This window comes from Drosophila montana, unplaced genomic scaffold (assembly GCF_035044405.1).
Source record: "Drosophila montana isolate Dmon_TW-CO22-7 unplaced genomic scaffold, ASM3504440v1 contig_3438_1, whole genome shotgun sequence".
Taxonomy (NCBI): domain Eukaryota; kingdom Metazoa; phylum Arthropoda; class Insecta; order Diptera; family Drosophilidae; genus Drosophila; species Drosophila montana.
In genome coordinates, this window is record NW_026998322.1 from 204,900 (window position 1) to 224,373 (window position 19,474).

At 41.9% G+C, this 19,474-nt stretch overlaps 4 protein-coding genes across 7 annotated transcripts in view; 2 read left to right on the plus strand and 2 right to left on the minus strand.

Annotated features, from left to right (window-relative positions):
* Positions 1-1,459: 1,459 nt before the first annotated feature.
* Positions 1,460-2,645, plus strand: GstO3 (Glutathione S transferase O3). Its single transcript, XM_064691279.1, has 2 exons — positions 1,460-1,618; positions 1,798-2,645. The coding sequence occupies exons 1-2, from the start codon at positions 1,591-1,593 to the stop codon at positions 2,493-2,495; spliced, it is 726 nt and encodes a 241-aa protein (XP_064547349.1). The 5' UTR covers positions 1,460-1,590; the 3' UTR covers positions 2,496-2,645.
* Positions 2,646-3,024: 379 nt separating this feature from the next.
* se (sepia) lies at positions 3,025-4,062 on the plus strand. Its single transcript, XM_064691286.1, has 3 exons — positions 3,025-3,180; positions 3,242-3,810; positions 3,874-4,062. The coding sequence occupies exons 1-3, from the start codon at positions 3,105-3,107 to the stop codon at positions 4,006-4,008; spliced, it is 780 nt and encodes a 259-aa protein (XP_064547356.1). The 5' UTR covers positions 3,025-3,104; the 3' UTR covers positions 4,009-4,062.
* GstO2 (Glutathione S transferase O2) lies at positions 3,989-6,030 on the minus strand. 2 transcript variants are annotated; one of them, XM_064691288.1, is made up of 3 exons: positions 5,853-6,030; positions 4,248-4,834; positions 3,989-4,190 (listed from the first exon to the last, which is right to left on the minus strand). In XM_064691288.1, exons 1-3 carry the CDS (start codon positions 5,881-5,883, stop codon positions 4,059-4,061), a joined length of 750 nt encoding a protein of 249 aa, XP_064547358.1. In that variant the 5' UTR covers positions 5,884-6,030; the 3' UTR covers positions 3,989-4,058. The 2 variants fall into 2 exon arrangements, with proteins under 2 accessions (XP_064547358.1, XP_064547357.1); XM_064691287.1 differs by lacking the exons at positions 3,989-4,190; positions 4,248-4,834 and adding an exon at positions 4,897-5,682 and having other exon boundaries at positions 5,853-6,020.
* A 995-nt stretch (positions 6,031-7,025) lies between these two features.
* Positions 7,026-19,474, minus strand: part of Oatp74D (Organic anion transporting polypeptide 74D) — a 29,511-nt gene continuing 17,062 nt past the window's right edge. The window contains exons 1-7 of one of the 3 annotated variants that reach the window (XM_064691283.1): positions 10,695-10,710; positions 8,465-10,354; positions 8,039-8,402; positions 7,792-7,979; positions 7,587-7,730; positions 7,347-7,523; positions 7,026-7,287 (exon numbers count right to left, since the gene is read on the minus strand). In XM_064691283.1, coding sequence (XP_064547353.1) covers positions 7,106-7,287; positions 7,347-7,523; positions 7,587-7,730; positions 7,792-7,979; positions 8,039-8,402; positions 8,465-9,965 — 2,556 coding nt within the window. In that variant the 5' untranslated portion in view covers positions 9,966-10,354; positions 10,695-10,710 and the 3' untranslated portion in view covers positions 7,026-7,105. Of the gene's footprint in view, positions 7,288-7,346; positions 7,524-7,586; positions 7,731-7,791; positions 7,980-8,038; positions 8,403-8,464; positions 10,355-10,483; positions 10,627-10,694; positions 10,711-19,474 lie in introns of those variants that run through there. The other 2 variants (XM_064691282.1, XM_064691281.1) reach the window with 2 other exon arrangements.

A 19,474-nucleotide genomic window follows, 5' to 3' on the forward strand; every position in this document is an offset into this window, starting at 1 on the left:
CAAAGGAAAAGGAAATAGGAAGAGGAAATTACTTAACTAAAACAACAACAACTTGAAACGAAACTGTAAACGAAACTTAGAATCGGAATCGTCAGGCAACGATGCAAAACAAAACCAAAAACCATACGATTAATAATTTAACTCTGTAGTATTTTTAAATCGATGTAGTTTTAAACTTTAATCCCCACTCGCGATCAACAAAACGCAATTAAACCGAATCCCCAATTGAAACATTTACCTTTTAAGCGTATATAAAATGTAATATTGTAATAACAATTGAAAACCAAAGAAAACAATTATGTAATTAATTTTTTTTTTTTTGGAATTAGCAATTGCTAATCTTAGTGCTCTGCCGAAATTGTCAAATCTTTAATGTGAAATGAATGTTCTTTTGTAATTTGAAGCGAACGCAGCGTTTAAATTTTGATTTCATTGAAAAACTTTTTCATTTTATAGTTTATATTTGAAAAATGTATTTGGTAATTGTCGCTGCAATGTGTACGTATATTTTTATAAACACTTATTTCATTAGAGTTTTTAAGAATTTTGTAAATAGGGTAAGTTAATTTTTTGAAGTCCGCCGAGAACATTTTTGAAAAACCAACAAAAGTTACTCATCTAAATGTGTGTAGTTGACAATTCAATTCAAATATTAAAGTTGTAATGCGGCATTTCTTCAATTTACAAACATTCACACTAAAAAACCAACGTGTATAAGTATGTGTGTGTATATATATATTTACAAATCAGCGTGATTCTTAACGTGCTAAGTAACCGCATGCGACATCAGACACACACACACACACACACACACACACACACACACACACACACACACACACACACACAAACGTACACAAATGTGTACAACTAAAAATCGAATATGTAGCAAAAGCGTTTTATTCGCATAATAAACAACAAAAAGTCGTTTTTAAATAAGCACAAAAAGCGCCAGTATTTAAGAGAGTGAGAATGGGAGAGCGTAAATGCTTGCGCTCTTCGAGCCCGCTCCATAGAATGTTGACTACAGAGAACGTGCAATAATGATGATTTTCTCTTATCTTAACATGTAATTTCCAATTGCCCGAAGTACTAAGCTATCGATCGCAAAGGTGAACAAGAGGAACAACAAGAAATCATTTTTAAATAAGCACAAAGAGCGCCAGTATTTAAGAGAGTCAGAATGTGAGAGAGTAAAAGCTTGAGCTCTTCGAGCCCGCTTCATTGAATGTTGACTACAGAGAACATTCATTAATAATGATTTTCTCTTATTTTAACATGTAATTTCCAATTACCCGAAGTACTAAGCTATCGATCGAAACAGAAAACCAAAACAAATCTGAATAGTCATGCGCACAGCCGTAGCGTTTCCAAGGCAACCTTAAGTTATGAGGATAAAGAATTTTATAGTAATAAAAGCTCTGAGGCAATGTTCGACTCTAGTACTAAAAATTAGAGAATTATGTCGGTTTTGTTCAGTTGCCTGCTGACATTGGCGAGCAAACGACGTTTTTGCTAAACATAAAAGATAAATTGCAATTTTTTTCCAAAACGAATTTTTTTGGCCGCATCAAACTTCAGCCTCTAATTATGAGCTCTGGAAAACATTTAGCCAAAGGTATGTATGTACATTTGTCGCAGACAAGTCTCAAGAATCACGCATATGACGCGTGTCAACCGGAGAGAAACAAGTTTACAGTATTAGGAAATATGCGAATTCATGGCGTACATTCTTATCGTGTTTGTACTTCAATTGCCCTCAAATTGCTGAGTCACTATTGGTTTTTCTTGCTGTAGGTTCCCCCAGGCCTGCGCTGCCGGACGATGGTGTCCCCCGCCTTTACTCCATGCGCTTCTGTCCATATGCGCAGCGCGCCCATCTGGTCCTGAATGCCAAGAAGGTGCCGCATCATAGCGTCTATATCAATCTGACAGAGAAGCCCGAATGGCTGGTGGAGGTTAGTCCTTTGCTGAAAGTGCCTGCCCTGCATCTGGTTGCCGAAAAGGGCCAGCCGTCACTGATCGAGTCCCTCATCATTGCCGAGTATCTGGACGAGAAGTATCCGCAGAGCCCGCTGCTGCCGAAGGATGCACTGCAGCGTGCTCAGGATAAGATACTGGTGGAGCGTTTTAGTGGCGTCTCCGGCAGCTACATGAAGATTCTGCTGCACGATGCGTCACCTGATGAGCTCTATACAGCCTTGGATATCTTCGAGGTGGAGCTGGGCAAGCGTGGCACGCCCTATTTTGGCGGCGACAAGCCGGGCTTTGTGGACTACATGATTTGGCCCTGGTTCGAGCGTCTGGCTATCCTCAAGTATGTGCTCGGGGATCGCTACAGCCTCGATAGCCAGCGCTTTGCCAAGTTGAGCGCCTGGATTGAGCTCTTGCTCCAGGATGATGTGGTCAAATCCTTCTTTGCCACGCCCGAGCAGCATGTCGAGTTTTGGCGCACCCGCAAAGCAGGCAATGCCAGCTACGACCTGCTCGCCTGAGTCCCAGTTGCTCATTCAAAAGTTTTATTATCCAATCTGTACAATTGGCTTACAAAGTACAAAAATTGTCAGCCCAAACGAAGATCTGATCGATTTTGGGTTTGCACTTTGTAAGATTTGAGAATAGAATAAAGTTTTTGATTAAAGTAAGGCCGTATTTTTTATACCATTCAATGGCTCAAGGAGAACTGCACCAGGTTCAACTAGGAAGGTTTTAATTGGGAGCCGGATCAGTTTATCAAAATACAGAAATAAATTAATCCGAGAATCTTCACCTGGCGAGGCATTGGAACGAACTGTTAGCTTTCCAGCAAAGTTTTTATGTTGTTGAAAAATAGAAATTTAGTGACAAAAATAAAAATTAAATTGTCCGGCTAAAAGAGATAACCTCCTATGAAAAGTGTCTAGGCAAGCGAAGTTTTGACTGTACACGACTTTGTATTGGCCTGCACGTGTCTAGTTAGTCCAGTTATACTGTATGCATCTGCGACGACAATGCAAGCCATTGAAGCGCCGCCTCAAAAGGTTATCGTTGACACACAGCCGCCAAGTTCAGTCGAGTAATGCGAACCGTCAGGCGAAGGGCGTTTCCAACGGCCACTTTATAAAATGGCTAGCTCGAGTGGTTCGGGGCACCAGTTGCTTCAGGCACGCATCATGAGCAGCGGCAGACACTTGGCAAAAGGTAAGCAGCTTGTCAGTTGATTAAAGTTTCCCAAAAACTGCTCACGGAATCCGCTCTGCAGGCTCAGCGACGCCCGATGTGCCCAAAGATGGCATTCTGCGATTGTACTCGATGCGCTTCTGTCCGTTTGCGCAGCGTGTGCATCTGGTGCTGGACGCCAAACAGATACCCTATCACAGCATTTACATAAATCTCACAGAGAAACCAGACTGGCTCTTTGAAAAGAATCCGCTGGGCAAGGTGCCGGCGCTGGAGCTGGTGCGTGAGCCTGGCCCGCCCGTGCTGACCGAATCGTTGCTCATATGCGAGTACCTCGATGAGCAGTATCCACTGCGACCGCTCTATCCGCGTGATCCGCTGAAAAAGGTGCAGGAGAAGCTGCTCATTGAGCGCTTTGGAGCCGTTCTGGGCGCCTTCTTCAAGGCATCCGATGGCGGTGAGCTGGAGCCCTTCTGGTGCGGCCTGGACAAATATGAGCAGGAGTTGAGCAGGCGTGGCACGCCCTTCTTTGGCGGCGAACAAACTGGCATATTGGACTACATGATCTGGCCCTGGTGCGAGCGTCTGGAGCTGCTCCAGCTGCAGCGCGGCGATGACTACAACTACGATGAGCAGCGTTTTCCACAGCTGGTGAGTCTTTGAGTCAGTGTCACCTCCAACGCCTGCACACTGATGCCTGGAAATGCTTTACAGACGCTGTGGCTGGAGCGCATGAAACGTGATCCCGCTGTGATGGCATTCTATATGGAAGCTGAGGTGCAGGCGGAATTCTTGCGTACGCGCAGCGCTGGCAAACCCAACTATAATCTTCTGGTGAAGGATGCCTGAGCAGTGCCTGCAGCTTTATTCACATTTAAAGCATCAATAAATTTCTTGAGCTAATCCTCAAAGCCGACATCATATTGGGGCTTGCCCAGCCGCTTCGACTGCTGGAACTTGGCATGCAGCTGGGCATCCAAAGCACTTAGCTTAACGACCGCATCCTGTGCCAGCAATTGACACCATTTAAGCTGAAGTTTAGGCAGAGTATTAGCTTTAGATTGGGAAACATATCGGCAGCCACATACCAGTTGTTCATATCGCTTGGGATTTAGCTCGTAGTGCTGCTCCGTGGTATATTTGAGACTGGGTATGCGCTCGAACCACGGCCAGATCATGTAGTCCACAATGCCAATTTGCTGGCCACCAAAATAGGGCGTGCCGCGTTTAGTTAGCTCCTGCTCGAAGACATCCAGCGCAGACTCAAAGTTCTCCAGCGCATCCGCCGGTGCATTCTTGTTGCAGGTCAGCACCGGATAGACGGCACTCACAACGGACGCAAAGCGTTCAATTAGAATCTTGTCCAGCGCCTTTTGCAGCGGATCAGTGGGAAAGAGCGGTCGCTGCGGATATTGCTCATCCAAATAGGCGGCTATGATGAGAGACTCCACAAGCGCTGGCTGACCCGCCACATGGGTTAGCTGCAAGGCGGGCACTTTGCCCAGCGGGCTGTATTCCCGATACCATTCCGGCTTATCGATCAGATCTATGTAGATTTTATGATGCGGTATTTGCTTGGCATCCAGCAGGAGACGCACACGTTGCGAGAAGGGGCAGAAGTGCATGCAGTAGAGACGCAAAAGGCCATCCTCGGGCAGCACCGGCTTGGCAGAGCCTGCAGGGGGAGCGAGTATATAATTATTTGTTAGGCATACAAGATCTATAACAAGCTCCGAGCAGATTTCAATTGGGATTTATTATCTAGCCTGTATAATTCCAACAAGAGATTGCTACAAATAGCTAATTAGACGGCCTCGAAGGCGATATCATAGTTGGGCTCTCCAGCCTGACGCGTGGCCATGAATTTGGCATGCACCTGGCTGTCCAGAGCCGTTTGCTTGATTGCCTCATCCTGAGCCACCAGCTCGGCCCACTGCAACAGCTTCGCATAGCGCGTTTTATCCAGCTCGTATTTATCGGCCAGCACAAATTTGAGGGCTGGGAAGCGTTCGAACCAAGGCCAGATCATGTAGTCCACCATGCCAATCTGCTGGCCACCGAAATAGGGCGTGCCACGTTTGGTTAACTCCTCCTCGAACACATCCAAGGCGTGCTCAAAGTTGGGCAGCGCGTCGGCTGGCGGATTCTTGGTGAACAGAACTGGATACACAGCGCTGACGGCTGGTGCCAGACGCTCAATCAGTATTTTGTCCAGGGCCTTTTGCAACGGATCTGCGGGAAACAGTGAGCGCCCCGGGTACTTCTCATCCAGATACTCGGCTATGACAAGCGACTCCACCAGCGCCGGCTGGCCAGCCACGTCGGTCAGCTGAATGGCTGGCACTTTGCCCAGTGGGCTGTAATCCGTATACCATTCGGGCTTCTCGCTCAGATCAATATAGATCTTGTGATGTGGAATCTGCTTGGCCGACAGAACCAATGCGGCGCGTTCCGAGTACGGACAGAAGCGCATGAGGTAGAGGCGCAAGACTCCATCCTCTGGCAGCTTTGGCTTTGGTGTACCTGTTGATGACGCATGCACAGAGCAGGGCAGAGCAGTGAGTTGGCTGTGACGTCAGTGGAATAGAAGCGCACTACTTATTTATCTGTCTAATCGATCATGTGATATCGGTTAAAACGTGTTCCCGGCTGCTTTTCAAGGTCTTATGAGTGACATTGACGCCGCAACTTACCTTTTTTAAAGTGCTTCAGTGGTATGCTCATTATTCCAATGCAATTCTTGCCAAACCGGATAGTTTCTAAAGGTTTCGTTTTTGAGCTGTTTTATAACAAAAAACTGTAAGTTTATAAACAAAACACTAGCTTACAAATGAACTTTTACACTCTATTTTATACACAAATGAAGCTTTTATGCTTAACAGCTGTCTGCTGTGCTGGCAAGCTGTTATGTTAAACGATTGGCTAATGTCTGTTAAGTCTATGTACACGCTATCGATATGTTTTATTATCGATAGGCTTAACGAATTACAAATTCAAATCTGCCGAGCGGGAAGTTAAACTGTTTTGCATATGCTAAAAAGCCATTACATAATCGCTTACATACGGACATACAGACAAACATACATACATCATGCAAACATATATACATATACACATACATGAGTACATGCAAGCATACCAATTACATACACCCAATCACAGATTTACAAACATACAATAATACAGACTAGAAGTTAAATACTTTACATACAATCAAAACTGCACAAAATTAACATGATTGCTCGATAAACAGTTTTTTGCTGATCGATCAATCAATATGAAATAAACAATCAAACCGTTACACTTTAAACATAATTTATATTTCCATTAATTTCTTTTCGTATTTCTTTTATATGACAAACTTAGACAATTATTTTGAATTTTAACTAAAATTTAACTACCACAGATAGGTTGCAATTATATATTATACACATATATATACACACATATATATATATATATATATATATGTATATATAGATGCATACATAAAACATATATAAAGTTATGTAGATTTCGTATTGTTGTGTGTATATGTATATAGTAAATGTTTTGCTTTTGTTATATATATTAACATATATTAACTTGTATATTATGGTCGCATATATGAACTGTAAAATTACTATATTATATGTAATTCTACAGATGTAGTTAGACAATTTCTATATTTCTATAACGTTGAGATTTACACGAAGAATTTAATTATATATATGTATGTATATAAGCATTGTACGTACGTATTTTATATATGAGCGCATTATAAATTTTAATTGAGGTTTTCCGGAGTCCAGAAAAGACCGCTTAACTAAATACATAACTCTTGCACTAGGGCTAAAAAACTAGACAAAATGATAACTAATTAACAATTAAGGTAAACATTTATTGGAAATCTTGCAATGTGTGTTTTTGTTTTCTTTTGCCTTCGGATTAGCTTTCCCTCTCCGTTTTAGACCGTCGTATCCGGTGGCGGCTGGGCAATGGGCTGCTTGGACTCGGACAGATCCAAGCGTGTGGCCGGCGCATGCGCAGCACCTTCCGGCTGATCGGGCGCAATCTCAATGCGATGCGCCTTCCGCCAGACGACCAGATCCATGAGAAACGCCAGAAACATAATGCCAGCCGTAATGCCTGAAGTATGGAGGAAGAGAAAGTTAGTTCGTGGAGCTTCTGTTCCCGGAGCAGCTTACCCAAAAAGTATTGCCTAAAGGTGTCCGCATCGTAGAGCGAACAGGCGCCATGTTTGCCACAAACCGACTTCCAGATGAGACAGGCCGAGTCGACCACAGCGCCATAGATGATCGGACAAGGAACATTACCAAACAGGCCGATGGCCGACTGAATGACACCCATGGCCATGGCTTTATCTGGATGAAAATGGAAGAATGCTTCAGTTGATCAGCTGGGAATTCTCTGTAAGATTGGCCTACCTTTAGGATGTGTGCAGCGCATGACGAGCAGCATGCTGCCCACCTCGGAGGTGGAATGCATAAATACGCAAATGGCAAAAATCAATATAAAGTAGATGAAGTTCTTGCAGTTATTATCACAGTAACCATTGACTGCCTCGGCGACTGAAATGGACACGAGATGTAAGTGAATCCTCGGCAACAATTGGCGACCTTTTGGACTTACCATGTGGAATGCAGGCACAGTCGGAGTAGAGTGTGCGATTGTCGCTGGCGCGCAGCGTGGAGCTGCTGCAGCCGGCATGGCAGGCCGAGATGTACATTTTGCCATCGGTGCCGCAAATGGGCGCAAAATTCTCCTTATCACAGGTACAGTTGAGCACGGCGCTGCAGGCGGGCTCTATCATGGCGGGACTGCAAAGAGGAGGAGATACATTTCGAGTCGAATTCCCAGTTAGATGAGCTGCACCAACCTGTTGGCATCGCCCGCCTTGTAGCCGGCAAAATCGTTGGTGCTGCAGCCAATGAACATGAGTATAATCATTCCTGCGGAATAGACGAGCGCGGTAAATGCTATCCAGGCGGCGATACCCCTGGCCGATGGCTTGCGCTTCAATATGAATAGACCTGAGATAACAATGCCAATGCCCATGACCAGGATGCCGCAGAAGGCGGCTATCATGTTCGCATCGTAGGTGGCCAGCCGGAACTGCGTCTCCAGATACTTGGGCAGGAACGTGTACAGCCCGGCGATGGGCAGCAGATGAAAGACGCACGACGCGGTGCGGAACATGAGTATATCGTTGCTCAGCTGGCGGCGCACGGTCTTGGGGAAATCTAATCAGGCAAATCTGTTAAATGAAAGGCTCTTCGAAATTGTGGCGCCTGCTGCTGCTCACCCTTCAGCTTGGGCTTCTCCTCCAGCTCGGGTGCGGATGCACCGACGGCGGCAGCTGTTGCCTGTGCCTGCTGCTTGCCGCGCAGCTGCTTGGGAAACGAGAACATGGCGATTGAGGCGAGCAGCATTAGGCTGCCAATGGCGACGGGTCCCAGCCACCAGGCGCCAATCCAGCGGGGATCGCTGGCATCAAAGCCGGGATTGGCAAAGTTCACATACCAGCGCGTGCAGAAGCTGCCCACAATGAAACCCGAGGCGGGGCCCAGGATGCGCATGCCAATGGTGACCGCCATATACATGGGCGACTGTTTGCTGCCCACATTGTCATCGATGTAGGGTATGCCCAGGGTGGCCACCGCGGTCTGGCCAATGCCCGAGCTGAGCAGGCTGCCAAAGAAGATGCACAGCACAATGACCGTGATCTTGGAGTGGGAGGCCTGCTCCAGCTGGCGCTGCTCGTTGCACTCGCTGCCTGCCAGTGTGCCATTGCCGCCCAGCATGCAGAGATTCGGATCTGAGGCATTGCTCCACAGATTTTGTGACGCGGACGAAGCGGACGACGCGGACGACGGGGAGGGCGACTGCGGCTGGAGGAAAACGCTGGACTGCATCAGCTGCTCGCCGAAGATGAAGTGCGGCAGGGCGCAGGCGAAGGCCGCTATGGAGAAGAGCACCATGCCGCAGGCGATCCATCTGGGACGATGGCCACGCCCGGCAAAATATGTGAGCAGCATCGCGGTGCTGATTTGGCCCATCTCGCTGGCGCTGAGCAGAAAGCCCGTCGTCTTGGACTTGATCTGGAAGAGCTTCTCAATGGTGGTGATCACAGAGACAAAGTACGTCATATACATGCCCTGCAGTATGTACGCCAGCAGGAACACCACCATGAACACGTGCGTCGACGCAAAGCGGCGCGCCCAACGCGGCCGGCAGCCCAAGAGGCCGCAATTGGAGCCCTCGTCGCCGCCGCCATTTAAATCCGAATCGAAATCCGATTCCTCCGATTCGCTGCCATGTGCACGTGCACCACCGCCACTGCCAACACCACGGCCACCTCCAACACCTCCGCCGCCGGGCAGCTTATAGCCACCGGTCAAAGGCGCCTGCTCGTGCGCATACTTTTCGCGCAGACTGTGCCCGTTCCCGTTGTTATTACTGAGCAGCCCGTTCTTCAAATTGTTAATGTCCTCCGATGCCTTCCACTCGTTGTTGTTGCTCGGCGTGCTCTCGTACAGCATCGTTGTGGGCGTGGCCGGCGTTGCCGCCTCACCCAGCGTGCTATTGTGCTGCGCCAGCAGCGGCGTAAACGCCTGCGTCGAGTCACGCCTACCGCCTCCATTCTGATGATAGCCATTCCCATTGCTATTGCCACTCCCATTGCCATTCCCATTGCTGTGACCATTCGTTGGCTTTGGCTGCTTCTGTTGCCCATTTGCTGCAGCTGCTGCAGCTGCTGTTGGCGTCGCCGGCGGCGCCTCGACATCGCCCTGGCTCTTCATCATGCTGCACGTTGCGTATACGTAATGTGTGCCCGCTGGCTGTTGCCTGTTGCTGCTGCTGCTCCTGCTCCTGTTTTGCTCTGCTTATGCTGCTGCTTCTGCTCCTGCTTCTTCTGCTGCTACTCCTTCTGCTTGTTCTTAGTGCTTCTTGGATATTTGTTGTTCCATTTTCCTAGCTAGAGGGGGAGGGCAGCTACATTGGCAATGCTTTAACTTTCAATTGCGGCGCAGTCTTCGCTTTCTTCTTGGCCAAACAGCAATCAGTTTTGTTGTGTGTGTGTATGTGTGTGTGTGCGCCTGTTTGTTGTGCCTGGCCAGCAACGAGGTAGTTTTGGTTGTTAATCGCGTTGTTTTTAGTCAGTTACTTCTGTGTTGCAATATGGCAGTGTTATCTGAAAGTAGCAGAAAAGTTCAAAATAAATAAATATTAATAAATCATTCTATAAATAAATAAAGTATTTATATGTTCAAAAATATATGCACATTTAAAAGCAATTGAAAGAAAAGTGTTAAATGTAAACCTGCTGAAATTGTAATAAAATCTGTCAGCAGTATATGAATCTATGAGAATTGCATAGAAGAGTGCTCGAAGTTTGCATAACACATGCGCGCCTTTTGGATAGGCAACAAAATATTTACAACAAATTGTGTATATAATTTTACACTTTTTGTACGATTTAGACAATTATTGGAAATTATATTTGTTTATTTAAAAGCCGCAATTACACACACATTTCGTTGGACTTTGTATGTGAGGGTTAATCTATTATTTAATTTTTAATAAACAACTGCGCACGTTGTCTGCGAACAGGAAAAATCAAACTGAGCGCACAAATTGAAACGCAGACTGCAAAAAGCGCAATACAAAATACAACAAAAAAAAAAAGAAGACAGAATAAAAAATGTAGCACAAAAAACCAATTAAAAGCGCGTACAAAGTAAATACTGGAAGGCAGCAGCAGCAGCAGCAGCCGCTTATCAGCTCATGCACACACACACACGCATGCACACACGCACACACAAACGCACACACACATAGATAGAGTGTCAGCAAAACGCAGCCTACAGATACAGATACATTTACAGCTCTAGCTACAGATACAGATACTTATATGCACATATGCGCGCACTTTGTTTAGCAGCTATCAAAAAATAATAAAAAGTGAACGTTGCAAGCTTTTTTTTTTGGCAATAACTTTTTCTTTTCATTTTTTTTATTGAATTGATAACTGTTCAAGGTTAATTGATTAGATGTTTTTTCGTGTGTGTGAGATCTATAAATAAAATATGGTTTAAAAGAAAGGGAATTCCTTTTTTGTGAAAATTGCATGTTGGGTTTGTAATATATATTAAAGATTTTATTAGTGGGAGCAGCCTTAGTTAATCTGGGAATATAATATATATGTATTGCAGCTTTTAATTGTGCTTTTCGTCATTAAATGAATAAACAAATAAATAGGCAGCTGTGCAGTTTTACATAAGAAAAACAAGAGATTAAATAGATTAAGTTTTGCATTATAAAAACAGGAGATTAATTAGATCAAGTCGTATATTATAAAAATAGGAGATTAAATGGATCAAGTTTTTTTGCTCAGTTTAAACGGGTTAAGGGTATAAACAGGAGACAAAATAAATCAATTCTAACATTACAAGAGATTTAATAGATAAAGTTTTACATTATAGAAACAGGAGATAAAAGAGATCAAGCTTCATTATACAAAAAAGAAGGATAAAATAGATCAAGTCTCACACTACAAGAACAGAATATCAAATTGAACAAGTTTTACATTATAAAAGAACATTCAATAAACAGGAGATTAAATAGATCAAGTCTTACATCGGGTCTTACACAACAAGAACAGAAGATAAGATCAAGTTTTACATTATAAAGCAGAAGATAGAACAACTTTTTACCGAATTTCAATGGGTTCAGGGTATAAACAGGAGATTAAATAGAGCAATTATTAGATTATAAAAGCAGGAGATTATATAGATCAAGTCATACATTATTGAAATAGAGAGATTAAATAGATCAAGCTTAACATTAGAAAAACAGAAGATAAATAGATCAGGTTAATAAGATTTGCATTAGCCAAAGATGATCTCACAAATATAATGTGTGCCATAGAAAGTGCAGAGAGTAGGAAAAAGTAAATATTAAAACAGTTTGTCCAAATCCCATTCGGTTCGTATCTGTAGCTTTGCTTTTATTGTTTTTTGTTGGTTTTTGTTGCTGTCAACAATTTCAATGCCAGCCAAAATATTCGCAGTTTTGTACTCATTTTATTTTTGGGTTTATTTTTTGTTGTTGTATTATTGTTGTTGGTCTTTTTTCCTTGAGAGAGTCTCAACTTTTTATTGCGCGGCACTTCCATGCGGCATGCTATATAGTTCACGAATAAGTCTGAAATTCTATATAAAAAGCTATGACACAATAAAAGTCCTCTGTCCCCGGTCCCCTCTCGCTTTCACCCTGTTTCTATCTCTCTCTGTCTCTCTCTGTCTCTCTGCTCAACTGCAAACGCAGTCGCTGCAGTCGGGAAATCTTATCAAACTCGCTGATAATGAAAGTGAAATTTGCTGCGTGTGTGTGCGAAAGAGACGGCAGCAGACGAAATGCAATAACAAATGTGTATTGCATCTAGTATAGCTAACAAATACATAGAGTTAACTCTCTTTTATGGTATATATATACTTATATACATAAAACTCATTATGGTCTAATTTGTTATCTCTCAAACAAGTATAGGGTATATGCTGCGTCGTTCATTTGTTATGTGCTTAAATATATTGCGCATTTCACGCCAATTGTTTGGATTTGAGCAAAAATTTCCTTTGAAATGTGCTGAATTCGTACATTAACTAATTAGTTAGCAAATGATTTTTGCAAAGTTTATTTTTGCATAATAAATTGCCTGAAGCTGATAAGAATACATAAAATAAACTTAGCTGCAATCTGTTCAGTTAAACCGTTATTCAGACTGATTTAATGAAATGCGCGCTAAAACCGTTTGGGAATTCGAAACGAAAACTGTTTGGATTATGCCGTATATCATGGTGCAGCATATTTGATGTTTATTTGCGACTGATTTAAGCTGAAAATAACTGGCAATAACTACTAAATATGTTGATTACACTTGACTAGCAAACATTTAGAGATACGAATGCCCCATTCGTTGCCGTCTTTGCAGCTGCTGGCAATGCATGCAAATGCAGATACCCAATGCTACTTGGCCTATGCACTTGGCCAAGGGCTGGCGACTGGTTAGCTGCCCAGTTACCAGTTCTAGAGTTGAGCGAGAGAGAGAATGCTGCCCAAGTACCTGACCACCGAGGACAGGTAAAGCACATTGAACCCGAGCGCTTTGCTTGCCTTTTGCACTTCTTCTTTTTGCCACGAGTGTGTGTGTGCAAGTGTGTGTGCGAGTGTGTGTGTGCGTGTGTGTCTATTGATATTGTTTTAAATTTGGTTTAATAGATCGTTAATTGTTTCTCAATTTGTTGCTTACATAAACTGACACTTGGAGATTGCTTTTGTTTGAACCTTTGCTGATTTGTCAGTGTCAATCATAATAAATGCAATTAAAGCGTTTACGAAACTAGCCACAGATCCAACTAGGTTTCCATTTCAATTGAGCCACACACACACACACAGCTAACTGTGTGTGAGTGTAATAAATATTGACAAAAACCAAAAGTTATCAATGCTCAGAATCCATGGATATGGACAGGAAGTTAAGCGCAGCGACTAAGGTAGTGGGAGGCGGAGTCGAAGTCGAAGACGGAGACGGATCGGAGTCGGAGTCGGTTGGCGGCTTGGTGAGCAGCGCTCAGTGCGTGTCGTTTTTCCGGTTTTTCGGCCAGGCCAGGCCGGGCCGAGCCAGGCAAGTGGTTGCCACATCTTCCGTCTTCCGTCTTGGCCAAGTCGACAAAGGCGACGTAACTGCTGCGGCTGCTCGTGTTGTTGTTGTGGCTGACTAAGTTATTACGCGATCTTGTTTGGCTCAGGTGTGTGTGTGTATGAGTGTGTGTGTGTGTGCATTTGAATTGCGCAAGCGCAACTATTGCAAATTGCACGCCAAGCAGCTCAGTTGCTGTTGCAGCTGCTGCTGCTGCGGCTGCTGCTGCTGCTGCTGCATGCCAACATGCAACAAACCAGACACACAGGCAACATGGCCAACTGTTGACTAAACGCTGACAGCAACAACAGCAACAAGTGCCAGAAGAAAGCTACAACAACAACAACAGAAACAACAGCAAGGCTTAGAAGCAGCATTGAAAGTAAATTGTAGACTAGCACAAGAAATGGCCACAACAGTTGCTGATGAAAGATTGCAGGGGGAAATGAAAGGAGGGGGGGGGGGACATTCCCGGCCATTATCATGCTGGGCATCTTCATAATGAGCTAACAGCAGCAGCAACAACAGCAACAGCAACAGATAGAAAAAAAAAGCGGTTTGGCTACATTTCACTTTTAGCATAGAAATAATTTAGAACTTGTCTGAAACTCTTGCTTTATGTGGCCATTTATTAGTCAAGAAGTTCACCAACTTTCTGTCTATTTACAATGAGATGACTATGAAAATAAATAATAAATAGGAAGAGCAACATTCATAATGAGGTAATTAATTTTTAAGCAACCCAGAAAAGTAAATATATTTAAGATATAAGTGAGGGGGGAAAATCAGTTACTTTTCCGGTAAAAAGAAAGGAAAAAATATATTAAAAATAAAATATATATTTCTTTGTATTTGCGAACAAGTTAACATTTTTGTAGATTTTGGCATGGAATATCGATGGGAAAATATATCAAGCTTTAGACATTTAGAAAGCCACATTAAAGAACCATAAAAACATGAATTTTTAAATATAAATTTAATATGATAAAAACTTCTGATGCTTTATAAATCGATTCGATATATAAATATATGCTTAATAAATCTAGAGAATAAATAATATAAAATAAACTAAATCAATCGAACCAGTTTTTTCAGATTTCTGGGCTGAGCATTTTTTTAGATTTGGGTGTTGAAAGAGAAATCTAGAGAAATGAGAAATCTAGAGAATTATCTAAATAAAAAGTGTCAAGGTTTGCAAACTTATAAGGCTAAGAATTTACTATAATATATACATATAGGTCCCAGATTTGAGCACAGTCTATATTTAAGTTCTAGTACTAGAGAATAAACTATATACAAATTGTTATTAAGCTGAGAATAGTCTAAGTTGAGAACAGTCTAAGCTGAGAACAATCTAAGCTGAAAACAGTCTAAGCTGAGAATAGTCTAAGCTGAGAACAGTTAAAGCTGAGAACAGTCTAAGCTGAAACCATTCTATAAGTATGGTAAATCATTTTTGAAGCAGAGCTTTCGACTGTGTCTGGAAATACAAGGAAAGGAGAGTTAACAAGACCGAGATGTGAGCACTGGCTGCTCTTCAGTTCAGAAATGAACAAACTTCAGATGCTCGCAATATCTAGAGGATGAGAAAGTCCGAGACATGAGCACAATTCACATTTAAGTTCAGTTTGTTGTCAGCTGAGAGCAGTCGCTTAGCGAGTGATATATATATATATATATATATATATAAACAATAACTGAATCATCGGGTAAAGTATCTAGCGAATGCGTCACATTCTCGGCTCATGCCCGCATTTGAGCAGCTATCGAAATCGCCAGTTTATTATTTTTTTTAGTTTTATTTGTTGATTTAAGTTTCTGCCCATTTGGCGTGCTTTGTCGCCTTGACTTTGACCTTCACACTGAAAACCGAAAACCGAAATTAAAACCAATCCAACACAACAACAAAAACAACATTTATTTTGTTGCGAATTTGTTTTCGGTTGTTTTTTTCTTAATTTCTTTTTAAACAAAACTTTAGACAGTCAGACGGCGAGAATAACAAAAAGTATCGAAGAAATTTGTTTACCACATTTACATACAGCTAAAAAACGCATTTGTATGCAGATATATATGTGTATGTGTGTGTGTATCTCGGGCGTATTAGTGTGTATCTCAGTCTAATTGAAACCGCGTTTTTTAAGCGGAAAGTGCCAAAAAATTAACTGAGCTGCGTTTTATTTAATTCTATTTCTCGTTTCCCGCGGAGAGAAACGTGATTCATTGCAGTTGTTTGTGTCAACTTTTGTGTTGTCATTAATTTTTGTTTAAATTATGATTTTTATTTGTAATCCTATTATGGCGAAACATGAAAGTGTGCGCGGCGATTATGTGTCCAAATTCAGAAAATGCGGCTTATAAACAAATTCGATTATATTCGAGCAGTTTGGCAATGTGTGCGATCACGATTACGCTGCCGATTATCGGAGAGCTACGTATATGTACATTTGGGCTTTAAAGTGGAACACGCGTGTTTTATTTTTTTTATGTGGTCTGTCCATATGGTATTTACATATGTATACATGATTCATGGCGCGATGACAAAAGGTGCGGCAACAAGAAACCCAAAAAAAAACAACAACAACAACAACAACAAACGAAACAACAAAATAAACATGCAGCAAAATAATTACATATTTTAACGAACTTTTTTATGCACTGCCAAAGAAATATATATAAATTAAAATAATTATGGGAATATTTGGCATATTTATTTGAGTTCCAGTTGGAAGCATATTGCGAATAATTTGTTATTATTTCATTAAATAACATTTAAACAATTAAAATCTGACTCTGAATACTTTTAATTGAACTGGCTTGCTTTTAAGACTATTTCCACACACTTCCACCCATTTCTCACACGTGAGACAACTTCACATTGAATTTAAGGCGAAACGTGGCCAAACACATGGCACAGTTGATATGCCCGCTTCGTAGTGTACACCAAAGCCCAGCGTTATCCGTAAGATACACAAAGTTTATATATTTTATTTATTTTGTGCGCAGCGCTTGCTTTTCTTTATATGCGCGTTTTTTAACAAAAAACGGAGGAGGGGAGAAAAAACTAACTTCCTTTTTGACGGCGCTTGTTAAAAATGCCAAAAAGCCAAGAAACGAGGCAAAAGAACAGCAGCAGAAACGAAAGCCAAAAAAACAAATAATACAAAATAAAAAATAATAAAAAAAATAAAGAAAAACAAGTACGAAAAACGTACAAAAAATTAACAACCTCAAAATGGCAGCGAAGTGTGCATAAATTTTTAAAATGCCCGCAACAAGCGAAGCGACAGCCGCAAAAACCTGCCAAAAAAATATAAAAAAATACAAAAACAAAACATAAAAAAATAAAAATAAATAAAGACACAACAAAAAATAAACGAACCTAATGAAATGCAATCAAAAATGCATTTTAAGAGGACTGCATTAAGTCGGGAGCCAGCGCGGCCCGGCCCTGCCCGGCCCATCCCGTCCCGTCCTGGCCAACTGAAGCGTTCCAATTTGGTTTTTCGTATCTGCCGCGCAGATCACAGCTCGGCGCTGACGTGCGCTGCGGCAGCCCAAAAGAACCAGCAGCAGCAGCCAAAGAAGAAGAAGCAGAAGATGTTCAAATTTATTTAAGCATATTGCCGACAAAAATTGGCAAGAACAAAAAAAAAACGAGAGAGTGTGGATATCGCCGGCACGCTGAAGTTTTAATACCCTTGTAGACATTCGTCTTTTTTGGAAGATAGTTAAGCTCGCAAATGCTGAGCTTCATGAAAATATCTTGGATAACAACAAAATTTGCCATAGTCGAACCTACTTTTCGACCGATGGTTCCTATGGCAGCTATATGATATAATGGGCCGATGTTGATAAGATCTTACGTATATATGAGGCGCATAGTGAAACTTATAAATTCTAAATTTGGTCTAGATATCTTGAAAAACAAACAAGTTTTTCATACTAAGACAGACTTTTCGACTGCTCGTTCCTATGGAAGCTATATGATATAATAGTCCGATGTTAAAAAGATTTGGTGTATATATATTTGAGGAGCATATAATTATAAATGCCAAGTTTGGCTGGCCTGCAACAGAAAGACGAACCTATGCAATGGCTCAAGAGGATAGCTACAAAATTGAGAGACTAGTTCGCATAGAAGCGGACAGACAGACAGACAGACAACTATAGTTATAGGCTAAATCAACTCGTCTTTTGATGCTGATCTAGAATATATATACTTTATGACATCAAAGAAGTTTGCACACATCTCATGACAAACTTATAATACCCTCTACAAGTGTATAAAAGGAGTAAAATAAATACAAGCGATTGCCTTTTGCTTTCCCCCCACAATTTACATTTGTCATTTCGGCGCACAGTGTGGCAAAATTGATTTTTAAACGTACTCTATTTGTGTTACTCTAATTATTAGAATGTTGTGTACATTTTATGGCTGCAGAAGCTCGTTAACTATTTATTTCAAATCAAATTAAATTTTTAAATTAATATTTTAAAAATAATAAGCCAAAATTTGAACTTAGTCATTTGCTTAAAACACAACTGAGGCAAAATCCGGGAATAATTTACTTTGCTAACAACAATTGCATTTGTTTAAACATATTTGTTAATTGACAATTTTGGGTGAAAAAAATAAATCTAAAAAGTCCAGTAAAGAGGGAGATGTATTCAGGAAAATTTAAATGAATTCAATTGACTTGAAAATACTTTATGTAATCTTTAAAAGTTACTTCCAATAAACTAAGTTAGATCAAATTTGTATTTTTTGACACCGAACTTAACAACGCCCCTTTTTGCATTAAATGCAATTAGTAATATTTTCACTCCATTTTACATGACCTTTGCCCCACTGCGCTGCACAGAAGGAGTCATCGTTGTCAACGTCAAGAGTGCGTTGCGGCTGCCATTTGTAAAAATAAATAAATAAGAAGAAAAAAAAAAGGTACGAATATTTGTTCTTAATTTAAACAGAACCTTTCGTCTGATTGATTGAGCTGCTGATTTAAGCGGCTTTTTGTGCAGGTCCTGGCCTGGACAGGTCCAGTGTCTGCTGCTGCTTCGGCTGCTGCTGCTGGCAGCAAGGTGCGTTGAGGTGTTAACTTGCCTTAAATGTTCTGGGCCGCGGTACCGTTATAACGCTAATTGAAGTCTTATAAATTGTTTCGCAGTTGACGTTGATTTCATTTTGGCCTTTGGCTGCTGCGGCTAATTTAGCAAAAATACTCGTAAATTTGTGTAGTGTATGATGGGCATTGATTTTTGCAATTAACGCCCAATTATGGTCGGATACACACACACAGACCCCTCGCATACTCTTAGTCATGCGTTTGCCCAATGTTCTACCAGATCTATTTGTATCTGGGAGCTACACTCAAAGTGTCAAGTGGTTGCCCAGAGACATGGGACTGGGGTTCCGGCTGAGCTCTCTAGTCACAGGTTCTGCTCGTGGTCTCTTATTCATCATTATTTGTTTATGAAAGTACTTAGCTGTTTTTTGCGCCGCACTTTTTGGCTGCCCCCCCCCCCCCCCCCACCCCTCTCTCCCCTCCCCCGACGCTCTTTTAACAATTGTTTTCAATTGTTTAAAATTCTGTGCATAATTTTTTTTCT